The sequence below is a fragment of the Balaenoptera ricei genome, chromosome 11 (genome assembly GCF_028023285.1).
Source record: "Balaenoptera ricei isolate mBalRic1 chromosome 11, mBalRic1.hap2, whole genome shotgun sequence".
NCBI classification, from domain to species: Eukaryota; Metazoa; Chordata; class Mammalia; order Artiodactyla; family Balaenopteridae; genus Balaenoptera; species Balaenoptera ricei.
Window position 1 is genome coordinate 62,050,332 of NC_082649.1, and position 19,721 is coordinate 62,070,052.

A 19,721-nucleotide genomic window follows, 5' to 3' on the forward strand; every position below is an offset into this window, starting at 1 on the left:
AATCTATGTCCTCTCCAAACTCTAGTCACTGATGCCTGTGACCCCATTGACTGGCTCCTGGTTCAACAAGCCTTTCTCTAAGTGGTTCAAGGGATGAGAATAGGTGTTTCAAAGGAAGGACTTTATGGTCAAAGCCCCTAGAATAAAGAACATTAAACAGATTTCTTTATTGCAGGACTTCTCAGGGTCTTTAATGTGCTAAGATGTATCTCAATTTTCCTAGAAAGAGTATATGGATTTCTCAAGCATATTTGATCTTAGAGCATCTTGTTGGACTTGGCGTCCATGACATATACTTTAGGGGACTAAGGTTAGACAGTAACAGATAGTATTTCTTTTCTTGTTCTCTGAGAGCAGAGAGCCATGACCACTTCTAGAAGTTCTACCTCTTCTGTGCTATGGGGGTTGTACAAGGGCTTTGAGAAGGAAGATCAACCTCCTCTGCCTGATCTTGGATTCTGGGCCAGAGCTGGGTCCCCCCTTGGCCGTCCCACTGTGCCTGCTGCCACTGGTTGTATACTACAACGTATTTGGGGTTGCTGGAGTTATAAGGCAGAAGTAAAAGGGAAGTTGAGACTATTCCTCCATTGGCTCTGTGGCTGGGAATTATGCGGTACCCCAGGTGGTCTCTGTCATTTAGGAAAGATAAGAATGAGGAAGGTCCTTAGATGAGGGTGGGAGGATGAGGGAGCCGACTCACCCCTCTCACTCACAACCCTGCATAAATCCACAAGGTGGCCCTGGTGGACCCCTACCATTCACACCACAGGTCTGAAAATGGTCATACTTGTTGTTCTCTGTTGATCCCTAGATCCATTTTCTATTCTGCTCTGCTCTCCGTGACGCTAACCTATACAAACTTTACCACCAAGGCTTCCTTGCTGGTTGGGATGGGTTTGGCCAATGGGAAGCACCAGCAGGAGATCAAAGGCAGGAGGAGAAAGAAGTAAGAGCCTTTTTTCCCCTGCTTTTTCCCTTCCTGGATTCCACGGCGACAGCTCCCACTAGGGGGCGCTCTTCCAGGCTCCAGTTCTCCCTGGGCTATACTGCCTGAGGGTGGTGACCACTTCCTCCTACTGCTACTCTCTGGGCACTACAGCACCCCTTATCCTTGCCCACACCTGAGTCAATACTCTCTTCCTGAAACTTTCCTCTCCCAGACAGACCCCTACAGGTACAGTAGAACCCTGTGCTTCAGAGCTCCCCAGGCATTCAGTCCGAGAAACTGAGTCCCCACTGTGTGTGCAGGGGAGGCTGGCATTGGTCAGAGGTTTCTCCCACCTTTAGGGGAGACAGCCAGGCAGCAGGTGAGAAGTGTCAAAGCTAAGAGACTAAGGAAATTCCAAAATCCCCATGCCCTACCCTAAGTAAGTGGATTAACAAGGCAGTTTATGAAAACAGGAGATTAGACATATGAATGTGATATTTTTTGTTTTATCTTACGTAGCTCTGAAATCTTCATAAGACTTCTTAAAGATGAATATTCTCTTGCAAATGAGGATGTTCTCTTTTATCTCAGCGGCTTGGTCTGCAGAAGCCAGTGTTCAGAGGGCAGACTAAGTGTTGCCATTTCTATTTCTGCCATTCCCCGGTCTCCTTAGCACAAAGGAGAAAGGCAGCGAAGGAGTGAGGAGCAGGAGCGCTCTTTAGAACATAGACAAAAGCCCTGGTTTAATTAAATCAGCTGCACCCAGAGGCCAGTTTAAGAATCAGCCCTGCCCTTCTCCTGCTGCTCAACTGAATTCCATCCTGGAAACAGAAGAGCAAGCAACCTGCCTATGGCTCTGTGATCTGGTGAACTAAAGAGATTAAAAAAAAAAGTCATCCCTTCTGTGACTCAAAGACCCACAGAATTCAAAGGAACAAAGATGGAATCTCTTCGGAGGTGAAATTTGAAAAGCTGGTTGGGGTAGGGAAGGAGGTGGAAGTAGGCAGTTAACTCTGTGAGAACAGGAGAGGCATCTTAGAGGGGCTGGACAGGGAGCAGGAAGTTGTAATCCCCAGCTTCCCACTGCTGGTGTTTCTGACGTCTTGAATCAGTGGCTAAGTAGATGTGTTTCGAACTCAAAGTGTTAATGAACCCACAAAAAGAAACATGATGTACAGTAAAAGGATCTTACAAAATGAAAACTCTGCCAAGGCCATTGTATTTTTCAGTAAACTCCTTAGAGGGGAAAAAAAGGCATGCTGTCTTTGCTTTCAGTGTGCTGACCTTTGTCATTTAAATCTAGATTATTTCACGCATTGTAAGTTTTTTTGATACCATACTTTGTAAAAAGAAAAAAATGCCTCCCTTTCCTGGTGAACCATATCTTTATTTTAATCTTTTCAATTCTGTGTGTGCAGGATTAGGGCCATTTTAGGACTATCAGCACCTGAAAGAATTGTATTATAGGCATTTTTAAAGAACAGAGACCTGCACATTAGAAGTAAAACATTTCTTTTAAAAAAGGATTTTATCCATCTGATGTAATCATATATCAGATAAACATTCCTTGCACACCTCCTCTGTGTCAGGCTCAGGGCCAAGGGCTAGGGCTATAGACAGGAAAGGCAGCAGGACCTGTTCTATAGGAATTTATATATCCGGTTTCCAACTTGGGCATGACCGTGCCCTACTCTTCCCCCATGCTCCCGCTAATATTTGGCAATGTCTGGAGACATTTTTGATTGTCAAATCTAGGAGGGTGCAGCTTCTAGCATCTAGTGGGTAGAGACCAGGGATGCTGCTAAACATCCTACAACGTACAGGACAGGCCCCGCAACAAAGAATTATCTAACCCAAAATGTCAATGGTGCTGATCTAATAGGGGATATATACGTGAACAGAATGGGCAACAAAGTGAGGCAGACATATGCCTAGGTTTTATGGGAATCCAAAGGGAGAGAGTCTTCTACTTTCAAAGTGAAACTAATATTGGCATTTTTTTTTTTTTTTTTTTTTTTTTTTTTACCTTGAGTCATTTTGATTTGTTGTTGTTTCAACTTCTGGCAAAAAATCTCTCTGATAACATTTCCTGGTTTCTGAGAACACCATTCATTAGAGCATCTCCAGATTAGGGTTGATTCTGCTGGGTCTGGAAAGATGGAATCACCTGACTGGATTTGACATCGGGACTATGCCAGCTGGTGATGGTAACGATGGCCTGAGTGGCTAATGTCCAGATTTCTCTGTGTCACCCCTGGTTTGCATTGTTGGAAAATTCTCATCAGACCTTTACTGAAGTCTTAAAAATGATGGTAGGTGTTTATATGTAAGAATCTATTACATTCTTTCTTTCCTCACCAGTTGGAAGGACAGAAAAATCCATTACGAGCAGACATATCTGTGAAGCAGGGCAGACCAGTTCTGTAGTAACCTAAGTTCTGTTGGCAACCACTCTTATTCTCTGTAGTGGCACTGGCAGTTCTCCACCTGGATCCCCACAGATCCCTTATATAGTTTCTGCATACTCCCCTCCCCGCTCCCAAGCTGCAGTGTGCTTTTGTTTCCAACAGCTCAGATCTATGCAAAAACGGCTTTTGAGCTACTGTAGACACTTTGCCTGCATGCAGAGAGACTGAGGTGCCCACTGGCTGTAGGAAGGGCCAGTTCCTTTGCCTTAGGTCAGGACAACTCTGAGATGCAACTTACACCCCGGAGTTGCCTGCAGGATCGGGCTGAAGCTACTTTTTGTCTAAGATCATAGCTTTGCTTGGCTTCTTCCCTCTCCCCACTCCCTTACCAGTCTCCCCTGGGAGCATTTCCCTTATAAATCACTTGCACAGAAATCTTCATCTTGGGGTCTGCTTCTGGGGAACCCAGTCTAAGACCCTTCTGAGAATATATTTGCTATGGTGGTAGTATATTTATGTCCTTGCCCTTTTTGTGAAGAGTTACAACATCATCAGCTTCTCCTTTGGACATGTGTGCCCTAGACAGAGCATATCCACACTGTCTTACATTTTCTTCCAGGGAAGTCAGCTGCTCATCCAGTCTCACTTGGTCTGTTCCAAGAGGAAACGTCCCTTTCTCTCTGTCAGGAGGGACAGGCGGGAACTCCCAGGGCCCTGTAGACTCTGCTATCAACTCCTCTGTGGCGTTGATGACTTTCAGGACTTCTGTGGAGATGTTGCAGAGAGAAACAGCAGAATACTTCTGTTTGGTCCAATAACAGAAGGGGATAGAAGACAAGAACAACATTAACAATGACATGGAAATTCTACATTATCATGGTGCTCATCATGAGATCGATTCTGTTTCATAACACACACAAACATCAATGTGCCAAAGGAATGAGACACTAAAAAAATCTACCCAGTCTGAGGGGACTGAGAGGAGGCCTGATGTAACCTGGCTTAGCTTCTGTGACTCACAATGAATTATTTCAGATTCTTAGGGAGAGAGGAAGGAGAGCTCAAGTGGAAGCTACTGGGTCCTCTGCCCACTGCTGATAGATTCATATTCATTGCCTCGTTTTCTGGATGATATTCTCTTTCCTCAACAGAGCTTCAGTCACAGACTCTGTCAAACTACATTCACGATGTGGTCCAGTGGGTAGCTTTATGGATGAAGAGTTAGGAGACCTGGGCTCTAGATCTGGCTGTAACTTCATCTAGATATGGGACCTTGGCCAGGCTACTTCCCATTTCTGGAACTCAGTTTTGTCATCTGTACATTGAGAGGATTGGAAAGAGTTTCTCTGCAGTCTCTGGTAGCTACTGTGTTGTTAGCTCACCCACATCTATTCTCAAGCCCATTCTTCCTTATCTTCCCCCACTATAAAGGCTGAACAGAAAATACACTGCATTTCCCAGCCTCTCTTGCAGCCAGGGGCAGTCAAGTGACATCGGTCTGATCAGTGAGCCTGAAGGGAAAGTCTATTGAGGGGTTTCTAGCAAAGCTTTTGTTTTCCTAATCAGTTGAATAGATGCAGCTGATGCTCTCCTGCCCCCACTTCTCTCTGCCTTGATCATAGGTCGGTGGTTAGAAAGCCAACAAGAGTGAGGATGATACCAAAATGCTGGGTCAGGTGGATCAGAAGACTGAAAGAGCCTGAGCCCACATAGCACTGGATCAGCTGAACTGCCTCTGAACACCTTGATACATGTGTGCAAAATAAGTCCCTACCTGTTGGAGCCCCTATTGGCTGGATTTTCTGTTATTTGTGGTTGAATATATTTCTAACTGATACAAGTCACTTCTAGTTTTTATATTCATGGCTCAAAATTAGTCAGTCCAAATCTGGGCCAAGGTCTTTAATGGAGCAGAGGTACTTCAGCCACAAAAAATTATCTGCATCTTTGAGTTCATCTGAACATATAGCACCAAGAAGTAAGCAGGAGATCAATGTTGCTTGGCACTAATGGTGTCCATCTACAATTAATTTTACTTAGCCCATCACCGGGTTTGTAAACTGGAAGTCAAATATTGCCCATGGGCATATTTTTAACCAGTAAAGTGTTTCAAGAAAACCTGGAATTTTAATGCCTTTGGTACCTCCCAAGGTATCTATCTGATTCATATATTCTGGCCAAAATATAATAATGATAGCTCTGACTTGGTTTGCAAAGTTTGTTTCCCCAAGTAAATTCTACTGCAGGTTTTATCTCACTAGAGGAAGTTTTCAGTGGCCCTGCAACTTCACTATGGAATCAGAGTGTCTAAGTGACAAGTCTGTGGCTGAGTCCACAGTCTAGAAGCTGGCTCTGGGCTCTGGTACATGGTCTCATCCTAGGGGCTCATCCTGGCACCGGTCAGTCATCCTAGGGTTAGGGCACATGTGCTCAGAGGGCTCCTATGCAGCCTGTCTGTTTCACAGTAGCTGCTTGACTCACCCAAGAGTTATGCTTCTTTTGGTTCAAGGGAGTTTGCTACATACCAAAAAAATGGGTCTGGATTATCAGGAAAATAAGATGGAGGAAGGTGACGCAGACCCACCAGAATAAGGGAAGTGTCCAAGGGAGAGCCAAGCCAACTCTTTACCTTAGGAAAAACTTGCAGAGGCTGTCCGCCATTGTCTAGAATCCTGTAACTCGATGTGGCAGGTTTTGGAGATGAATTGGACTCAAAATGTTTTTGGCAAGAAATAGCTGCCACTGTTTGCTTAAGTCCATTTTAGAAAAGGCAACGTTGTATGTATGAAAGCAGGTTTGGTACCCTTCTCTTAGTAAACAAAGCTTGTATTTAGAAAGTCTGCCCTTTGTTTGATAGAAGAGGTGCCTTTGTACATCTTTTGAAAAGGAAGACGTATGACTAAGGGATTCAGGAAAAACGGTTAGACCACAGCACGATGGAAGGGCAAATGTTAACATTTACACACATCTCCAATTGGTCCAGGGTCATTAAGGGGCCAATGTTATTAATGGGAAGGACTTCAGAGGTGTTTAAACAGAAAGAGTTATCTGCATCTTGACTCCAACTGAACATATAATATCAAAGCGATAAGCTGGACATCAGTGTTGCTTGGCAGTCATTGTTCCTTTCCGTCCAGAAATAGCCTAGTTTATTCAATCATAGGAGTTGCCAGCTGGAAGGCAAATATTGCCTAGAGGCATGCTTTTTTGACAAGAATGCCTTCTGTGAGATAAGCACTTCCCAGTTCTCTGCAGTCCCCACCATTCATTCTATTGAATACATATCTTATTGGGGGCCTGTGGTTCGCAGGCTCTGCTCCAGGTGCTGGGATAAGCAGTGAACAGTGGATGAAGTCCCTGCCCTCACAGTGTGCCTTTAGCTCTACCCCAGCCACTTGACACGGTGACATACTTTCCTGACCCCTGAAGGTATTTGCACTTGTCATTAAGTGAGAGTGAGCAGTCCCCAGCAGTTGGTCTGTGGAGAGCACCACAGCTTCACTTGGAAGGTCTGTGGTCCCCTTCAGAAGGGAACCAGCTTCCAGCTGGGGAAGTGACTGAAAAAAATTATATGGAAACTGGACAAGATCTCTCTGGTTGGTTGGTGTCCCAGTTCTGCCCTCCCTTGTGAAACACAAACCGGAACCCACAAACACTTGCAGGGAATTAATCCCACCTCTAGGGAATCAGGTGGTTCTTGCGTGTTCTACAGGAGTGTTGCGGGCTTGCTTGGATGTGAGCGCGGGAGTGGACACGGCACCTGCTGGAAGTGACGATAACTGGGATTTGATTAGCTGTGTGACAGGAGCAGGGCACCCAACCTCCTTGTTCCTTAGCTTACTCACTAGGCCAGTAAGCGATTAGAAGGTTTGTCACAGGGTTAACACCAACTTGTTACGTAAATGTCCTGTTCCCTGCCCAGTCTAGATTTAAAAGTAGAAAGTACCTTCTACAATTGTGTGAAATAAAGCTATATTTAGCACCGGACAGGGTTTTGTTCAGATAGAAAGCTGGTGAGGATTCAGAGGTGCTGGCAGGGAGCCCTGTGTGTGGGAGAAATGAAAATCTACAGGAGCCTTCCTGCTTTATTGCTTATAGCTCCAGAGACCTGAGCTGAATGGCACAAACAAAGCACGATTCCAGAGCCAGAAAGAGCTCTCTATGATGGCAGCCGATGTTACTCCAGATGTTAATTATAAGATGGATCAAATGTGACAGGTCCATGGTATCAAATAAGGGAGACCTGAAAGTGTGAAGAAAATCAGCTGACAGAATAGGGGCTGTTGCAGAACAGGAAGGTTGGCCACAAAGCCACTCGTGGCCAAGGGCCCCACGGATGATGGAATGAAAATGGCCAGTGGACTCATGCAGTAACCAAATTCAACCTTCTAGTGATCAAAGAAACACAAATTAAACAACAAATTTATTAAGTGCCGGGTACATGCATGACTCCCTTTCAAAATGCCCAGCGTAGCCAGTGTGGCTTCTCCAGGGTGGAGGAGGAGCTTTCAGCTGTTGATACGCCCCGGGGATGTATTTGCTCTGACACACTGACACTCCTCGACCTCCCGACCACGCATGGTCACCACTGAGAGCCTGAGTGTCCACCTCTAGGGTCCGGTCTGTGTCACATCCCCTTGTGGAACATCAAATCCGTTATGTCAACTTTACAATCACCGGGCTGGAACCAAGAGTCCACGCTCAGGGTACAGAAGGTGATGAGAAACCTCCAGTGTTTCCTCCATCGCTCAGCAGTGAGGCAGAGAAACAAGCGTCAACCTCAACAAAGACTCAGCTTCCTGCCAGACTGTAACGAACAACAGGACCAATGCAGACCTTTAAGGAGGTGATGTACCCCTCCGAGGTGGGGGCCTGCCACAGTGGCCACGTCAATGGACCTGAGAAAGAAGACCAGGTCAGGACCCACGTCAAAATCCCACCTGTATCTTTTCTCTTCTTTCTAGGGACTGCAGGGCAGAGCAGACTCCTTTACTTTTTGTCTCACTACCCACAAACTTGAGCCCGAGCAATCTCTCCATCCTGTAGCCATGCCCTTTCTCTTCCTATAAACACATGTTGCTAGAAACAAATTCTTCCTCCATTTACTCTTCCTTATAAACTGTTTTGCAAAGACATGCAGCATGCAAAGTGTTGCCAGGGGGAGATTCTGAGTCCCTAGAATTCAAAAGAAGAAAATATTTCCATCCTAAACACTAGATATACCTGCTTATTTGCAATCCTCGCAAATTCTCCCGATAATTTTCCAGTGTCGTCATTCATTTCAAAGCTTTGTGTTGGACAAAGAAATGCAAACTCACTTCAAGCTGGAATAAGCGGGACTGCTGCTTACCAGAATGGCTCAAGCTTGTGAACATGTGAGCAGCAGGGGCTCATTAGCTGCCTGGCTTAATAGGAAGAGAACACAGTGGAATAACAGAGGCCTGATCCCAGACCCCTCTCTACCCTTGGGCATGTGCGTGCACATGTGTCTGCCAGTCTCAGCGGTGCCAAAACAGATTCAGTATCTGGCTATGTGTGATGAACCAGGGCTGTGACAGAGGCCTGGGGTATCTATTTATGTGACTTGATATAAGTCTTGATATGACAGAACCTGATACAATGTGGGATAAAGCTTTGAGGATTAAATGATGTGTACAGGTTTCTGGGGCAGAAGAGGGAATTTCCCAGTTCCACCTCGGGGATTGTTCTGACACCTATAATAAGACCTAAACAGATAGAAGCTGAAGGGACGTTGACATTAGGGTTTTTGTGAGATTTAGAAGCAGGCAGTATGCTTTGAGGTCCATGGGTCAATCTATGAAGCAGGGAGGGCAGTGGCGAGGGGACTGCCACATCAGCAGGGTCTTGCAAAGGGCCTCCTTACCCATCGGGCTCAGCAGGCGTGGAGCCTAGGGCCCACCATTCTTTTAGGGGGTCCATGAAAATGTCTTAATTTCTTTTAAAATCATAAGGAAAAATGAACTATTAGGTCCGGGCACATGTTTTAATACATAATATTAATCTTTATACCAACACAATTGTAAAATACGATTTTAAATGTTTTTTTGTGGAGGAAAGGGTCCACAAAGGCAAAAGTGCTTGGGCCCACAAAAGTCATAAATTGGCCCTGGTCTTGCTGATCTGGAGCCTCTATGGAGAAGGCACCTGGGCAGGGCTGGTTCCTAGGGTGGATCTGGGCAGCAGCCGCCTGGTGAAGGCCCTGAGCAGGCCCCTATAAGAGGGCTGGTTGTGAACATGTGGGAGATCTTTCCCCTAGATTCCCCCAGATAATGGAGGGAGACGGTGGGGGTGGGTGGATGCTCTGGTGTTGTGGTTTCCTAGTGGGGACGGATGCTAAGGTGTCCTCCTCATTGTACACACCAGATCATGAGGGTTGGGAAATTCAGGTTACTCTGTGTAGATTTTGGGGAAATAACTTAATCTCTCTGAGCCTCAGCTATGAAATGGAGGTAACACCATCTAGCTCAAGGGGTTGTTGAGAAGATGAAATTAGTCAGCATATGCCAAGTGTCCACAGTGTTTGGGTCCAGAGCTGTCCACCTGTCCTCAAAACTCTCCCACCTGCCCTACTGGCTCAAGATGGGCACATTACTGGTGATGGCCAGTAGCTTAGACACCTTTTATTATGTACTGTGTTCTATTTTTTTTTTTTTTTTCTTTTTGGCCGTGTTGGGTCTTCGTTGCTGCATGCGGGCTTTCTCTAGTTGCGGCGAGCGGGGGCTACTCTTCGTTGTGGTGCGCAGGCTTCTTATTGCGGTGGCTTCTCTTGTTGCGGAGCACGGGCTCTAGGGGGCACGGGCTTCAGTAGTTGCAGCGTGTGGGCTCAGTAGCTATGGCTAGCATGAGCTCAGTTGCTCCGCGGCATGTGGGATCTTTCTGGACCAGGGATCGAACCCGTGTCCCCTGCGTTGGCAGGCAGATTCTTAACCACTGCACCACCAGGGAAGTCCTGTACTGTGTTCTTGAAACAACTTTCCTTGACTACTTGGTGTTTTGAAGAATGCTTTTTACTATTTTTTAACCAAAAAAAAAAGTTAAACTTTGCTGCTGTTTCCCAGTTTTTTTCTCTTGCTAAGTAAGAATATTAAAAAAAAAAAGCCACCATGGTCTACTACTGTCCGGCTTCACCATAATGTCATAAAGAAGGGATACCTTAACACCAAAAATGGAAGACACAATATCAGAATACAGAATGGTTTGTCCTGAGAAATGACAGTAAACAACCTGACACTGACACTCAGACAGGCACGCACGCACGCACGCACGCAGGACCCTCCGTTTCCCAGTAGGGAGCATACTGAACCATACATACTGATGGGCAACAAAAATAAGGTATGCCATTGCCTAGCTGGGCAACCGAACAAGCCAGGCCCTCAAACATCATCTACCATTTCCCATCATCACTAATTTAATTCAAGCCTTCAGGAAGCATCTGCTCTATGTCCGGCACTGCACTGGGCCCTGCAGGGGATGCAAAGTGAGTAAGCCTGGGTCTCTGTCCTCAGAGAGCAGAGACAGGAGAAGGGCAGGAAGACCCAGGTAGCAGAAAACAGGTCCTGCCCTGCACTGGGAGCCACAGGCTGTGGACCTGCAGAGGGGCAAGCAGGTTCCGTTAATGTGTGACTTTGGGGTCAGTCTGGAAGCACAGGAAACAGAAAGAACTTTAACAGAGTCTTCTAAAGACATGTTGGCTCCCATGCAGGAATTACAGGCAGAGGAGAAAAGTCTTTCAATGTTCAAGTTGCGTAAAATGTGTACGGGGCCTCACCTTCTCTCCTGGGACACTTTGCTCCTGAGAGAGCCCTTTAGGGAGGAAGAGAGGAAGGAAGGAAGCCAGCTCAGTGTTAATGTGCGTCCTTCCTATGCCGGGTCTGACCCCAGGCTTCTCGTGATTTTGTGTAACCCTCATCACAACCTGACGTGGTGGCTGTTTTCATCCCATCTTGAGAGATGAAGAAACTGCGGCTCAAGGAAGAAGATGCACAGCTGAGATTTGAACCCAGAGACTTTGGTCTTCAAGGTCCACACTCCTTCCCACCTGCCACATCACCTCCTCCACCTGCATAATTCCTGGGACCCAATGGACTGCAGAAAGTGATGGAAGAACAGAATCTAACTGAATAATCAGATCCATGAACAACAGATCAGTGAGAGAAGGGCCTGTAGCCTCCACCAAGTGACATCAATCAGAACAAGCTCGTTGATTTGTACACCAATGACCAAGCCACACAACAGAGCTTGAGATCTCCCAAGCGACCAGCTCCTGTTCTGAGCCTTACTGAGCCTACCTGAGATGGAGCCGCCAAAAACAATCAGAGTGAACAAGAATGTGGTCTCTGAGGAAATCTGCTCTAAGTGTGATCCAGACTTCACAGCCCGCTCATTACTTTTCTGTCCCACATTACAGATGCTACCTTGGCTTTGTGAAATGCTTCTATCAAACCACCAGAGCAAGCAAGGAAATTTGTCCAAATGCCCTGATTTCATGTATTTTTTTCCTTCTCAAAGGTAAGAAAAGAAACTCCATATGTCCTCCTAAATAGTTGACAGAAATCTGCTAGAAAAATTCAATGCAAATATGTTTCAGTTCTCATGAAACATACGGCGCTCCGGCGAAGCCTCTACAACCCGTCAAAATACATTCTCCACGAACAGACTCACGTCCCCAACGACTGACTTGAAAGAAGGTGGCACAGAATTGTGGAAAGAAATTGGAGCATGAACCTAATAAATTAGCATATGTAATAAATTGAAACATGAAATGTAATGGAGATCAGAGAATGGACCTCTAGGAATGTTTGGGTTCTTAAATCATTTAGATTTTGATGGTCAAAGCCACCTATGAAAGAAATAAGATTTTTTAAAATTATGATAATTGAAATGAATTTTTTTTTAATTTATTTCATTTATTTTATTTTTGGCTGAGTTGGGTCTTCGTTGCTGCATGCGCGCTTTGTCTAGTTGCGGCGAGCGGGGGCTACTCTTTGTTGAGGTGCGCAGGCTTCTCACTGCGGTGGCTTCTCTTTTTGCGGAGCATGGGCTCTAGGGGGCACGGGCTTCAGTAGTTGCAGCGTGTGGGCTCAGTAGCTGTGGTGCATGGGCTCAGTTGCTCTGCAGCATGTGGGATCTTCCCGGACCAGGGAATGAACCCGTGTCCCCTGCATTGGCAGGCAGATTCTTAACCACTGCGCCACCAGGGATGCCCGAAATGAATTTTTTTAAATGTGCTATTTGCACATTTAGTTTAGTTCCAGAATTAAACCCACTGGTCTGTATATTTCCCCATGGTCATTTTCTTTCCTTTCCTTGGTGGAGTCCCTGTTGTTTGATGTAGGCACCTGAGCAAGGCCACTCCAGGACCTGGTGACGGTGAGAGAGGAGGGGAATGCTGGGGCCACTGCCTTTGACCATACCTGCCCGGGCAGGTGTAGGGCAGGCAGGACTTCCTGTCCTGGCAGAGGAGGTGATCATGGTTGTCAATCTCTTTTGCTTTCGCATACTGGCTGTTCCTCAGAAAATTATTTCCTGATACTCACTGGACACACTTCCCCACTGTTGGCGGTAACCAGGGCTCTGCCAGGGTATGTGCTCAGCTCTGTAGTAGCCCGATGACATAGGAAACCACCTTCCACGTTCACTTGGAAAGGAGGTAGCACATGGCAACCAGGGTGATCTTGATAAATGTAAGGCCCTCCTTGTTATGTCTCTGCTGAAACCTTTCCAGGTTCTTCCTATCTCACACAGAATAGAAGCCAAAGTTCTCTGCATGGCCCACACCGCTGGCTTGCTCTGGCCCCTCCCTCTCTCACTTCTCCAAGCCCTCTCCCCTTGGCCACATTGCCCCAGCTACCCTAGCTCTTTAAGCCGTTCCTTGAACTCGTCAAGGTCATTTCCACCTTAAGGCCTTGCATGTTTTTCTCTGCCTGGAAAGCCCTTCCTTTAGATCTTTGCCTGACTTTTCCCTTTGTGTCTTTCGGGTTTCAGTGGAAAACAGAGTTGGTCAGAAAAGTCTGGACCATCCATGACTCATACTCCTTCCAACTCCATCCATGAGTATCCTGCTGAATCTCCTTAGCACTGATCACTAAGAACCTCTTCCCCTGTATGTGTTTACATACTTATCAGCTGTTGCCCCCAACAGTGGGTAAATTCTACGAGAGCAGGGACCTTTTCTCTCTGGTTCCTACTGTATTACAGCTCTTAGAATAGTTCAACAATTATTTGTAACAAGGATTGAACAAGGATTCAAACTCCAGAACTTGTGCCACTACCTCTCATGGGAAGTTGGCATCTTTTCCTTATTGTCTCCTGTACGTATTGCTGGCCCTGCAAACCTTGGGGAGCCATTCATTCCTTTGTTGGAGAGAACATTAAGGACCTTCCTCTCTTGCCACATCCCTTCCCCCAAAAGAACAAGTGCACATACGTCTCAACACATTTATTAAAAATTGATCTCTTCCCAACCAGGGGTGAGAGGTGGGTGGTAATTATGAGATCAATTGTGAGTTAAATTAAGTATATTCTAGGGCATACTTCTGGAATATTTCATTGCATCCTTTATCAATATCTCACAAATTTAATTACTCTGCCTTTAAAACATGATGTACTATCTTAATAGATAGGTCCTCTTCATTTCTTTTATTCTTTCTAAGCATTTCTAAGTTATTCTTGACTTTATCAGGTGATTTTTTGAATCCTTTTGAAAAGTTAAAAAAACTTCTGGTTCAGATTTTGATTTAAATTACAGTAAATGTCTACCCTCATTTTGGAAGAATTCTTTACACTGTTTTTCCTACCAGCAAAACTGGTAGGTTTCTTAGAGATCTGCAGTTTTCTTGTTAAGCTTTAATTTCACATTTTTTGTTCCTATTATGGTTGGAATTAATTTCCATTTTATCTCCCCACTCCTCCAGTCTGGCTTGAGATTCATCTATATATTTTAGTTATGAAATGGGGAGTTCTAATGTAAATCCCAGAACCTACTGAGCTGTATTGTGTAATTGTGCCGAATGATATGGATTCATGAATAGACCTGCTACTACTAGACCTTTTCTTTGAATAGAATGAATTTTTATTTTACATTTATTTGCATTCAAAGTTGCTGTATTCTTTTCTTTTTTTTTAAATTGAAGTTGATTTACGATGTTATGCTAGTTTCAGGTGTACAGCAAAGCGATTCAGTTTTATGTATCTATCTATATATTCTTTTCAGATTCTTTTCCCTTATAGGTTATTATAAGATATTGAATATAGTTCCCTGTGCTATACCATAGGTCTTTTATCTATTTTATATATAGTAGTGTGCATAGTTGCTGTATTCTTTTACAGGCTCTTTTTATCTCAGGTAAATGTTTGTGATCTCTGACCTTACCCTGGGGATCCTTTATATTTCTCCACACGTTTTTCTCTCGTCCTATGCAATAGCTATTTCAAACCCGCTCCACAATCCTGACACTCAAATTTCACTATCCCCTCACTTTCAGAAGGCAAACTTGCCTTCTAGTTCAGAAAGCTAGAGATGTAACCAAGCAGGACCTTATGGGGCCTTTCCAGGACAGACCACCCCCTGCCCCCATGTCCTCTGCCTGCCTCTTGTTTGTAGAAAGACTTTAGCCTCCTAGGCCATCCCCGAGTTCCAAAGAATAAATTTAATAAATTTAGAAGTGAGAAAATGCAGAAACAAAGGAAAACAGTCAAGCAAGACAAAATAATAATAGTTTAGCCATTAAACAAAGTCAAATACCTTTAGTTCCTCTCAAGCGCTATAAGATAACATTCTGAGCCATATCCTTTGAGCTGTTTTGCAAATACTGAAACCCCCGCAGGTGGAAAACATTAACTGCATGCTGACCACCAGCATGTAGGCAGGCCCCAGACAGGTTGGAACCAGAAGGTTGATGATGTTGACTCCTCATTACCTCACTACCAACCAATCAGAATAATGTACACAAGCTGATCATGTGCCCTGCAACCCTCTCACTCACCCTATCTTTAAAAATCTTTCCGTGAAAGCCATCAGGGGTTCCGGCCTCTTGAGCATTAGCCATCCCCAATCTTGCTTGGTGCCCTGCAATAAACACTACATTTTCTTTTCACCACAACCCAGTGTCAGTAGATTGGCTTTACTGTGCCCAGGCGAGCAGACCCAAGTTTGGTTGGGTAACAGAGGGGCGGAGGGGGGTGAAGCATAGAACATAAAACAAACTCTCTTCATCTTCCTAAACATCAAATTTACCCACTTACTTGTATCTGGACTATTCTGTCTTTGCCATTCCTATGCCAATGCCCCATCTGTTTTCTGGACCTCATCCCCCCCATTTCCCCAAGAGCTCCTTATTGTTGGACACTTAGGTTGTTTCAAAGTTTTCCTAGTATAAAAATATAACACTTGATGAACTGCATTGTGATATACCCTTGGCTGCTTGTCCAGTTATTCCTTAGGATAAATGATTGAAAGCTTATTTGCTGGATCAAAGGGTATGCACACTTTGATTGCTTAGAGTTACCAAGTCACCAGTGTGCTAATATGTGCTACTTTGTGGGTATTAGACTGCCTATTTCCCTGAACTCTTACCAACATTGATTATCGTTCTTTTTAACCATCCAATTTGTTAGGCAAAGTGGCATTTCATTATTTCAATTTGCATTTTTATTGCTTGTGTGAACAAATGATAAACTTTGCCCTGTTCATGGCTGTCTTCCCAGTGCCTCAATGTGCTTTTGTTGAATGGAAAAAATGACTGTGCAAACCATATGCCAAGTTCTGGGCTAGGTGTTGTATTGAATACAGCTGAGATACAATTAAAGTTGAATATTTTTTCATATGCTTATTGGTCATTTACATTCTTCTTTTTGTTTTTGTTTTTGGTGAATTGTCTGCTTATGTAGACTGCCTTTTTATCTATTAGCATTATGAGTATATTAATTCTCGAGGGCTCAGTTCATCTTTTGCCTAGAGAAGAAGATGTCCTGTTGAAGCCCTCGTGATCCAGGAGAGAACCCAGAACTCTCTTCCCAGCCGTGCAGGCCCCTCCCCCAAACACACAGGACACAAGTGTGGGAATGAGTGACGCCAGTGACAACAGGAGTGAAATGAAACCTCACCTGTTCAAGCGCTGTGGATAAGAGCTGTAGCTCGACATGGACAGCTAAAGCTTCTCTTTTTTCCTAGCACAGCAGTTAAATAGAACGTTAGAAGAGGCAACAGGCATAAGGTCTACTGAGATCAGTGTAGCTTGTAAGATATAAATGGGGCGCCAACTGAAGATGGAGACATGCTTCTCAAATAAGATACTACCTGGGGTGAAAGACACTGAATCCTCATGTGGATGGTGAGTCATTTTACAAGGGTGAGACACACGTGGACAATACTTGATTTTATGTTAACACTGTGATATTGACAAAAAGTTTTTCACAAGCACGTTAAATTGCAGAAACCCACAGCTCTGGGTTTTCTCAGACAACAATCAATCTGTCTGCTTATCCATTGACCAGTACTGTGTTTCTATATGACTTGATGCTAGTAAATGGGGAGCAGCTGTGTGAAGATGCACAAATCTGTCTCTTATTTGAGGAGAAAGACATTTATTACTTTAGGGAAGTCTCAGTACTTTGAGGAGAATTATTCCATGAAACTATGAATATGGGAGATATCTGCTGGTCTGTGACTCCCTTGTGAAACTAAAACACAATGATTCAGCTACTTGTGATAATTAATAAACAAAGACACTTTGCTTTCAGGACATTGCATGTACAAATTTGACTATAATGCAAGAATTCACTAATATGGGCCTTCAACAAACACTCATGTTCCAAAAGCTTGACACATAGGACATCTTTTGTCATATAAATAGTGTCAAAAATGATACTAATATCAGGAAACAAAAACCTATTTAATGCCTTACATGTCTAGAACCATGGGATTTTGGAGCGAGCAGGGACCTTGGGGATCACTGCTCTAAGCTTGGGGAGATAGGGTTTTGTGGGAGATTCAGCCCCTGCATGTAGTCTCCAAAGTCAGGTCAGGAGTTCTTGAACTTTCTTTGCGTCCTTCTCTCAGGAATGCAGCACCTGCATAATCCAGGGGCAGATGGTTCTAGGAACCACTTCAGCCAGGCCTTTCTTCCATAACCACTGGCACAGCCACCTGCCCAGTGGCAGAGGGGAAGCAAGTGCTTATTCCCGGGCTTGAAGGATCCCAAGGTTTGGAAGGTTGACCATGAGGTTCAATGGAACCAAGGTGACTTCAATTAAAAACATGGCCCTCTAGGAATCCAGGTTTCTGGACTGGCCCCAAGTTTTACAAGCTGGTTCTTCAGGTAGTTAAAATTCACATGGCAGTGACCATCCTTGAATCATCATTGGGCCCCCAACACCCAGCCAAAGTGAGTCAACTGTAGGGACAAGTCTGCCTACAGCAAAGGGCTGACTCCCATCAAGAAACAGCATGTTTCTAAAATGGTTCTTCTTCTGCTGGACAAGATTGTGAAGCCCTAATTCCTACATGGGTTGTCATACCAAGGACACTGAACTGCCACTGATGTCCCTGTGTCTATGGGAATATGCACATTCCTCTGCCTTGGCTCCCAGAGAGAAGAACCTGCGATAGAGGCAGGAGGGATGGTGAAGTCTGGATAAAACTCTCTCTGTGTAAGGGATCCTCGTGGTCAGGCAGAGGCCATTAGCAGCCAGTTAGGCATTTGGATTTCTCCACTGCTTAGTCACAAATACTGCAGTGAGTGTTTGTGAACCGGGGACTCTGCGTGTTTTCCTGTTTGGTTACTGTCTTAGTCTGGTTTCCCTAGAAGCAGACCCTGAGACAGGGATTCGAGTGCATGGAGTTTATTTGGGAAGTGATTCCAGGAACCAGTGGAGGAGGGGGTGGGGCAAGGCAGGGAAGAGAAGGCAGCCTGATCCAGCTGGTCCTCACTGCGGGTGCCCAGAGCCAAATCTGCTGGGGAACTCGGGGCATCAATGGGTAGCACACACGCTGTGGGTCACCACCCCAATGGAGGCAAAGGAGTGGAGTATTTACACTCTACACATCAGTCACTGGTTAGGGCTGCTCCTGGGGAGGGGAGTGTTATTCTCTCACTCCCAGCCTGCCTTCTGCACAGGAAGAGGAGCTCCTGCTGTGTCGGGAGCCCCCAGGCAGATGGACCTTGGGCCAGTGTGCAGTAGCATGGTAAAGAGATAAGGCAAGCACGAACAGCTTCTGGAACAGTTTCTTTAGCCCAGATCCGCTCCCCAACCATGGCGTGTGTGTGTACATGTGTGAGTGCTGGACAAACTAGTTGTGGTCGGATTACAAGGGAAGTCATAGTTCCTCTGATCCCGAAGATGGGAACCTGGGAGGTTCTGACGTGGTATTTTCCCCGTTACATTCTTCAGAGCATGGTGAAGCACCGAACGTGGCTACAGACCTCTGGCTTGACACTGCACGTGTGGACGGGACATAGGCACTAAGCTGTTCCCTCATTGCTAACACAGGGGCATTATTTCACGACAGTGAAGTTTCTTTTCCTTGAGGTTGTTAAAGGGGCTGTGAGGTTGTTAATATTTGCTGGGCTCTGGCTGTGTGCTACCTCTATGCTGCATAATTCAGTCCTCCCAACTCTATAAGGGGGTATGATTATCCCCATTTTACAGACAAGGCCAACATGTGTTTGTCCAATCAACAATGAAGACCTAGACTGGTTTTTAGGGATCGATATAAAAACAAGCCAGACTTGGGCTTGTCGACATGCTGGGAGCAAGTTCAAGGGCCGCAGGGCAGCTCCAGCTGCTGAGTAGAGAAAGGATTGGAGGGGCCAAGGAGGGCAGCTAGGGGGCGGGGTGTAGGAAGCAGGCAAGAAATGGCCTTGGCTTAGAACCAAAGTCCAAAGTTTGCAAACTGCATGGATGTGTTTCACAGTCAGTCTAATCCTGAAGCCTATCTCTATACCCTTCTGCTTCTAAATAATCTTCCATAGATGAACGTATATTTCTGTTTTCCTTTAATCAGAGTAGCCATGCCTGATGGAGAAAGATGTATTGATTACCTCTTTTTGTTTGCTATCTGGGTTTTAATCCATTGATTCATGGTCGGCGGTGGGAAGGACTTAAACTGGAGAAACTGACACATTTGGGAGTTTGAATAAAAGCACCTCCCCTAATTTCCTGCTCAGCGAGGGTGCAGGGCAGGATGGGGGCAGGATGGAGGGCTTGGCCAAAGCACCCAGGATTTTCCGCCTTTCCCTGTTCACATTCTGCCCAGAAGAGCACAGTACAGACGGATGGCTGTGCCTCCAGAAGGTGAGGCCTGCAGGCTGATGAGGGGCGGGTGTGCGTGGCTCGTCCCAGCCTGGCGTGCCGCTGGTACAGCA

At 45.3% G+C, this 19,721-nt stretch overlaps 1 protein-coding gene and 1 long non-coding RNA gene across 3 annotated transcripts in view; one reads left to right on the forward strand and one right to left on the reverse strand.

Annotated features, from left to right (window-relative positions):
* LOC132374907 (uncharacterized) overlaps positions 1-19,721 on the forward strand; it is a 172,015-nt gene that overhangs the window by 130,922 nt on the left and 21,372 nt on the right. The window lies entirely within an intron of this gene.
* MYRIP (myosin VIIA and Rab interacting protein) overlaps positions 1-19,721 on the reverse strand; it is a 223,572-nt gene that overhangs the window by 15,475 nt on the left and 188,376 nt on the right. For both annotated transcript variants that reach the window (XM_059939381.1, XM_059939382.1), the window contains one exon: positions 3,944-4,138. In XM_059939381.1, coding sequence (XP_059795364.1) covers positions 3,944-4,138 — 195 coding nt within the window. The remainder of the gene's footprint in view (positions 1-3,943; positions 4,139-19,721) is intronic.